The 7,914-nt window shown below is 24.6% G+C and overlaps 1 protein-coding gene across 1 annotated transcript; it reads right to left on the bottom strand.

The window, feature by feature from the left end:
• Window positions 1-420: 420 nt before the first annotated feature.
• LOC109816917 (uncharacterized) lies at window positions 421-1,375 on the bottom strand. Its single transcript, XM_020382075.3, has one exon. The coding sequence runs from the start codon at window positions 1,307-1,309 to the stop codon at window positions 524-526; it is 786 nt and encodes a 261-aa protein (XP_020237664.1). The 5' UTR covers window positions 1,310-1,375; the 3' UTR covers window positions 421-523.
• Window positions 1,376-7,914: the final 6,539 nt, after the last annotated feature.

Raw genomic sequence — 7,914 nt, 5'->3', positions numbered from 1 at the left:
TATAATTTCCATGCATATGTTAAACAAATGCATTGAGCTGGTACGTAGTTCTATTTTTGTTTTTTAAAAAATATAATTTCTTATTTTAAAAATTATTATGACAGCACAAATTTAAGGAATTAAAGTGAATGTTTATTTTTTAATTTTATGATAAAACTTCAATAGAGTGACTTGATTGTAAATGGAAAGAAAGTTACAAGATTTAATTTGTGCAATTTAAATATAAGAAAGAAAAATTACACGATCATCACTATGAACTACCAAAAGTGGAAAAAAAAAATAATTAAGTCTTATAATATTAATTAGATTATTATATGTCAAACTTTTTCATTACAACTTCAGTTATAAATTATTTTTGAAACATAAAATCCACTAAATAGATAGGCCTAAAATGGGAAAAAAAAAGATGAAGATAATGTATATAAAATATATATATATATATATATAAATTTTATTGCCACTTATATACATAAAAAAATGCTGTACAAGCAAAGTATAATTATACATTCATACTTTTGGGTATTTAAATTTTCATAAGAAAGGAATTAGGCCACCATAAATCGAGGTGTGATTCCGTTACATTTTGTAGTAACGGCGACCTGGCATTTCTCATGTCACCAACCGTAAATCCGTAACGGCCGTCATCTTTGACGTAAACCTTATGCACCCCGTCGGATTCTACTCCAATGGTCTTTCCAAGGCTTGGGCCCCACTCCGCCATCACCGCCGGTATCCGCCGCCGGAGCCGCGAGTCCCAAACATTTACTGCCAAATTCCCGGACGCGCTTTCTCCGGTGGACACCACCACCGCTGGATCATGGCGGAGTCCATAGTCCCCGTCGTAAACCGAGACGATGCTTCCGTCGGAGGAATGGTCAAAGCCAAAGCCTAGCCCAAACCCTATCGTGTCCCACAACTTAACCACGCTTTTGTTGTTGGCGATTTCCGAAAGCGATAAGAAATCACCAATGCTACGACGTCGTAGTAACCCGCCACCGTCGTTTTCAGAGCCTCTCACTCTGAAATACTCACCCTTTTTGTTTTCTTCCTCTTCTTGTTCTTCTTCCTGCTCCTCATCGTCGTCTTCAAACTCGGAGGAGATTCCGTCGTCGTCGTTGTCATCGGTGTCGGTGTAGTCATAATCGGCGACGACGAGAAGAGGGATGGAAGGAGCGTTGTGGCGGAATCGGATGATGATGATGATAAGGGTGGCGGCGAGTAGGGTGAGAATGAGGGTGCAGAGAGTGTAAGCTAAGGAAGGAGAGAGGAAGAAAGGGTTTTGGTGGTTGTGGAGAGAGAGTGTAAGCATGTTTGGGTTTTTGTTTTCGAAATAGTTGTGAGAAAGGAATGTGCGTATAAATAGAGATAATTGAGACAGAAACAACGTAGGTGGGTGTAGATGACGATGTGGTCGAGGATATCTTCCAACTTTTCTTCTATTAAAAGATATTTCAATATGAATTCCACGTACTCTACTGTTATTTATCCACATTTTTCTCGTGTTCCATCTTCAAAGTCAACTCACTCCTCACACTTGTATCAAACCACAAAACGTGTCCAACTGTGTTTCATGGAAATTTCATCGCCTTCCCACCAGTTTTGTCAATTAAAAAGGTGGAGTTTAATTTCTAGCTATTTAGTGTTATTGTAAAAAAATATTCTACAGTTAATTAATTATAAATTATTTTAAAATGAATAAACTTAATATATATGCCATACCAAAGTGAGGCTGGAAAATGGTTACCTGGGTTGGGTGAAGAAGACACAAGTGTTCTGTGTTGATTCTAATTAGAGTGGAGGTGAGGCTGGATTCACAAAGCACCCAACAAAAATCTACCCTTTCCAACGGTTCCGATCACAGTTCACAATGCCCAGGTCAACCCTATTCTATTGTTTCCACCATTTCCATTTTTTTAATACAAAGCCAACTGAATTCGGATCTTTTAAGAATCATATGGTAGTTGAGGTTTTTGATGAAAAAAAAAATATGATTGACTTAATATTGATACTTGATTTCACAAAAGCTGATTTTTTTTAACAGCAGAAACATGTTTATTATATATAATTAAATTTTATAATAAATTATATAAAAACAAATACTATATTTAAATATATAAATTACATTTAAAATTAGTATATATATATATATATATATATTTATTTTTAAACATGTATATTATATTTTATATTTATAATAAATAATTTCTATTGTAATAAAAAAAAATTATTAATAATTTATTTTAAAATATATAAGAACAAAACTTAATATTCACATATTTATAAAACTCTAACATCTTAACTAATTACTTGAGTTAGAACTCCATAGTAGTAAAAAATTATTTAATTTATACATGTTACAAAATAATGAGAAAGAAACACTTAAAACTTTTGAACACATTTTTAATAAACTAAATTATATATTTAGTTTTCTTTTATCTTAATTTTAAGATTTATTTTGATCTTTTATCTAATAAAATATTTACTTTGATCATTTATCTTTTAAATTTGAGTCAATTTGATCCTTTTGAAATAATTATTATTTTCAATTTTCAAATACAATTTTAAATTATTTTTTAATTAATTTAAAACTTAAAACTTATATCATTCACTTACATAAAAACTATTGAAAGCAATGGATATTTGAATTAAAACAAGTAATATACACAAGGCAGTGTGAAAATGAGTTAAAGGAGCAACCAAAAAAATTTTAAAAAATCAAAATTTATATTATTTTTTAATTGGTGTGTATTTCTTTTTTTACACAATTTACACTTGTTTATAATCCTTTTAAATTGAAATTCAAACATCAATTGAATTTCATGATTTTCATATAGGTGAGTCTAATAAAACAAATTTTATATCTTGAATTAATTAAATAAATTTTGAAATTGTATGTCACAAAATTAAAAAGAATCAGTATTTCAAAAGGAACAAATTCAAATTTAAATGATAAAGGATGAAAATAATTTTTTTAAAAGATAAAAAATCAAAATGAATCTTAAAAATATGATAAAATATTAAAAACATAATTTAACCCGTTTAGTAACTATCGAAAATGTGTAAATTATAGAAGAAAGTGAACGAATATTTTGGAAATAAATTATTGAACACATTTAAAACACCTGCTCTAAAATTTAATTCTATAATTTATTAAACACTTTTTTGGAATTTTTATTTAAGAATGTATTAAACACTTTTCTAGAAATTTAAATTCAAAGTACATTCAAAATGTTATTTCATAACTAAATTTAGTTTCAAAATATATTAAACTATGTTTCAGAAATTTAGTTTGAAAATATCTTTTAAATCACTACCAACCTTTTACTTTTGAAAAAAAAAAAATCGAGTCAGCCATTTCATTTTAATGAAAATAAATTAATAATAATAAGAAAATAAGAGTTGATGTTATTATTAATAAAAGAAATGTGGTGTGAATCGTGTAAAAAAAACACTATAAGTCTTTGCGCAAAGCAAAAGCTAAATTGTGGAACTGGATGTTTTTGCCAAAAACCTAAGAAGTATTAACGGTGGAGCTTTCAGCTAATGGCCATTGAAAAATGGAAGGATTTGCAGAAGTGAAAGACGAAAACAACTGTCTTCTACCTTCAGGGACGGAGCCAGGATTTCAATACTGGGGGGCCGATAGTCACTACCCAATCCTATTCCTATTGCCAGTGTTACTTGAGAATTGAGAATTGAGAATTGGAATGATCAAATGAGGCGCTACATTTTTTTAAAAAAAAAAAAATTCCAAAGTGATACCACATAGCAGGCCGTACCAGAAGTCCAAAAGTTGAATAAAAAAATAAATTTGGGTTATTCATTTAATTATACATATGAGTTTATATTAAAAATAGGGGGTGCCATATAGTAATATATATGTATATAAAAAAAAATTAAAATTGTTGGGGGGGCCGTGGCACCCGTAGGTCCCCCCTTGGCTCCGTCCTTGTCTACCTTCATTCACTAAAACAATACCACAACATCACTCTCCATCGGCAATGAAGCTATAAAACAACACATTATTAAGTTATTAACATTGTCATTTGCTTAGTAACATCTGTAAGCTCTTCATTTTTCACACTCAACCAATCCAAATACCTTATTAAGTTATTAAATCTTGTTATTTGCTTTTATCTTATTCTTCTTATTACATTATCTATGATATGCGTATTTCTATCTTCTTCTTTTTTTCTCTCTTGCTAATTGGTGGTTAAGTGTTCACCAATTATTTTTTTTGGTAGTAAAACAAGTTTTGAAGTCCTTTTTGTCTATGGGAATCAAACAAATAGAAAACTCAATATCCTATTGTTCTAAAAAAAATATATTAATAATTTTGATTTTTGAAATATGTTAAAATTTTAATATTTACAAAAATCAACTTTTGAATATATATTTCAGAAATCATTGTTCTAAACATTTACTCGTTTCCAAAAAAAAATCAGAATTTACTTTCTCAAAAAAGAAGAAGATAATTTTAGATTTTTTTTAATAAAAAAAATAGTGTATAATTTTTTTATTTTTTATTTTTTATAAAAAAAGGTGAAAAAGCAATCAACGTTTTATAAGTTTAATCTTTTTATAAACAAAGTTTAGCCTATATTATATATTGGTAAAAATATTTTTTCATTATAGTTTTACGTATTTTATTTTTTAGTTCATATAGTTTAAAATAAACTATTTCAGTTTTTATATTTATATTTTTTAATATCTTTTAGTCCATATAATTTAAGATAAATTTTTTAATCTTTAAATTTGTAATTTTATAATTCTTTTAGTCCTTGTCATTAATTCTTTTTGTTATCTATTTTGTGTTAACATAATTGGAATCTTTTAATTTTGTATGAATAAAAAAATAATGTCTCAATAATGGATAAAGTCAAGATAAAAAGAGACAAGAAACGTCAATTTAATTTAAAATAATTAAAGTCAAATAAATTTAATATTAAACATAAAATTAAATTAATATTTTTATTACGTTAATACAAAAGGGACAACATTAAAAAAAATAATCATAAGAACTAAAAATATGGAAAAAAGGATTTATAGGTATAAAGATTAAAAAAATTTAACTTAAACTATAGTATTAAAAAAATTGTAAAAGATGTGTATAAAAACTAAAAATTTATTTTAAATTATAAAAACTGAAAGATAAAACAAGTAAAACTAATATATATATATATATATATATATATATATATATATATATATATATATATATATATATATAGGAAGATTATAATAATACCGATATAATTTTTACTAAGTATTATATCGCTTAATAACTTTATATTAATTGTGAATTTTATAAATCTAACCAGTTCTTTACTTTTATTATAACTCCCCATATATATATATATATATATATATATATATATATATATATATATATATATATTTAACCTTACAAATTTAAGTGATTGGTAAACGGGTGTCCATATAACAATCCGCTTAATACTTAAATGGTGATGTTTTGGCCCAGCCCAAAAATAAAAATTGTCTCTAATATTATCGAATGCTGTGTCTTACAGTTACAGTGAGCTATTGTTCTTGACCATTAAAAAGCTGCATCTGGTTAACCAAACTTAAATAAAAGGAAAAAGTGTCGTTGTAGGATATTGGATGTGCAATACGCTAACAAAAATGTGTGAGAGATGGCGCTGCTTAAACGTTGGTTTGCCATTACCACTGCCAATCTGTCGCTGCCAACCATCTTTTTGGCTGTTCATCATTTAATGTATTAAAAATCAAATTTGAATTCATGTCAGTTAATTCTCTCTCTAAAATTATTTTTTAATTCAAGTAATTTTTTATTGAATAAAGAGTTGTATCATCAACTTATCTTAAATAAAAAATATCTAAAAATCAATTGAAAAATATTTTAAAAATACACGCTATATTTTACTTGTTTTCCCAGACATTACCTCGCATGTTTGATTTAATATCCTCATACGTTTTATTTTATTAAGTATGCAATGATACATTACTTCTCTTTCAACCATTACACCAGACCAATCCTTCCAACATTGGGTCTACTATGATAAAAAAAATTTAATATAAAATAGTTTTATACGGATAAGCAGTTTTAATGAATTATTTCAAAGATCATAAATATATCGTATATGAAAATTAATTGAATAATAGTTTAAAACAAATTTTTAGTGTATAATTTGTTCATGGTTTTAAATATTTTTCTATTTTAAGCTACATTATCTTAGATTTTAATATGATTAGCTTAATGTTTTGTTCATGATTTCTATGTGTAATCGTGAATTATGAATGATTATTTTTATTTAATTAATAATTATTTTTTGCAATTAACAGTATGTGATAATTAAATTAAAATTTTAAATGAATGTAGTATAAATATAATTACTAGTAAATAGAAATCTTAAAACACATCTATTAGACTCATCGTCTTAAAACACTTGTGTTTATTATGTTGTAGTATTGCTTGATTAAGAGTTTAAGTTTACAGTTTAGTAATAAATTATTATTATTATTATTATTATATTTATATTTAAGTACTGTTTATATATTAATCTTAGATAATAATATTTATATTTTTCAATGTGACTAATTGAACTATAAAGTGTATTAATCTATCGCATTGTTACAATGTCATACAATTATTATTTATTATCGAAAGTTATATAAATAATAATATATAATTTATTAGACAGAATATATTTTAAAAATATATTTTTAATTTTGAAAATTAAAAATTTAGAATTTTTCTAACTTTTTTTTTTTTTTTCAATTTTAAATTATGCGTGTTCTTATTCAACTCTCGTTTATTTTCTTATTCATTTTCTTTAAAAACTATTACATAAAAAATTGTAAAACAATTTTTAAAAACTCAAATTTATTAAACATAATCAAACACGCCCCTAACAACTATTAAAATATTTTATTTTAATTAAATATATGAGGGTAGATTAAAAATGAGTTTTTAATTAAAATATATTTATATTTTCTGTTATATTTCAAAAGTTATTCTAACAAATAACAATTAAACTTTTTAGGAATTTTTATCTCCATAAAATTACCTTTTTGGAAATAGATATTTTGTTGAATAATGCTGGTGAAACTTTGCTCTTAGATGGCTAAAAGATCATGAATATAAAAAGAAAAATTAACAAATGTAGTTATATCCTGATTTTTAAACAATTATTGTCCGATTTCAGATTATTTATTTATTAATTCCCATATGAGTGTCCTTAAAATTCCATAAAATAAGAACCTTTTCTTGAATTTCTGTTAGGGATCCTATGTGAACTATTCCTAGGATTAAAATATAATATATAAATAGAAAATAAATCATAGAACATTAATGGATATAATTATGTTTTTATAGTAAAGATGCATGAAAGATAATGTAATTAATGATTAAGAGATTAAAAATCAAATATAAAATAAAATATTAAAACATTATTTATATCAATTAATTATTATAATTTCTATTATTTAAACATTATTTAAATTAAAATTCCATAAAATAAAAATCTCATCTTGAATTTCTATTAGAGATGTTATGTTAACTATATATTATTATGATTAAAATAAAATATACAAATGAGGAGTAAATCTTAAAATATTAATTGATATAGTTATATATTTTTTTTTTACAAAAATGTATTAAAGATCATATAATTGATGGTTAAGTGATTAAAAATCATGTATAAAATAAAATAGTAAGACATTAATTGTGTCAATTAATCACTTATATATCAAATTCATATTTGGATTTTTTTAAATATGTCATTATAAATAAATATTTATATATTTTTTAATTTTTATATTATATATTAAAATAAAATAATAAATTATTAAATATTTTAAAATTATATATATATATATATATATATATATATATATATATATATATATATATATATGTATATGCGTGTGCGT

Source organism: Cajanus cajan, chromosome 7, assembly GCF_000230855.2.
Source record: "Cajanus cajan strain Asha chromosome 7, NIPB_CcT2T_4, whole genome shotgun sequence".
In the NCBI taxonomy this organism is placed as follows: domain Eukaryota; kingdom Viridiplantae; phylum Streptophyta; class Magnoliopsida; order Fabales; family Fabaceae; genus Cajanus; species Cajanus cajan.
Note: the sequence above shows the minus strand (reverse complement) of the source record. Positions and strands in the feature narration are given on the sequence as shown.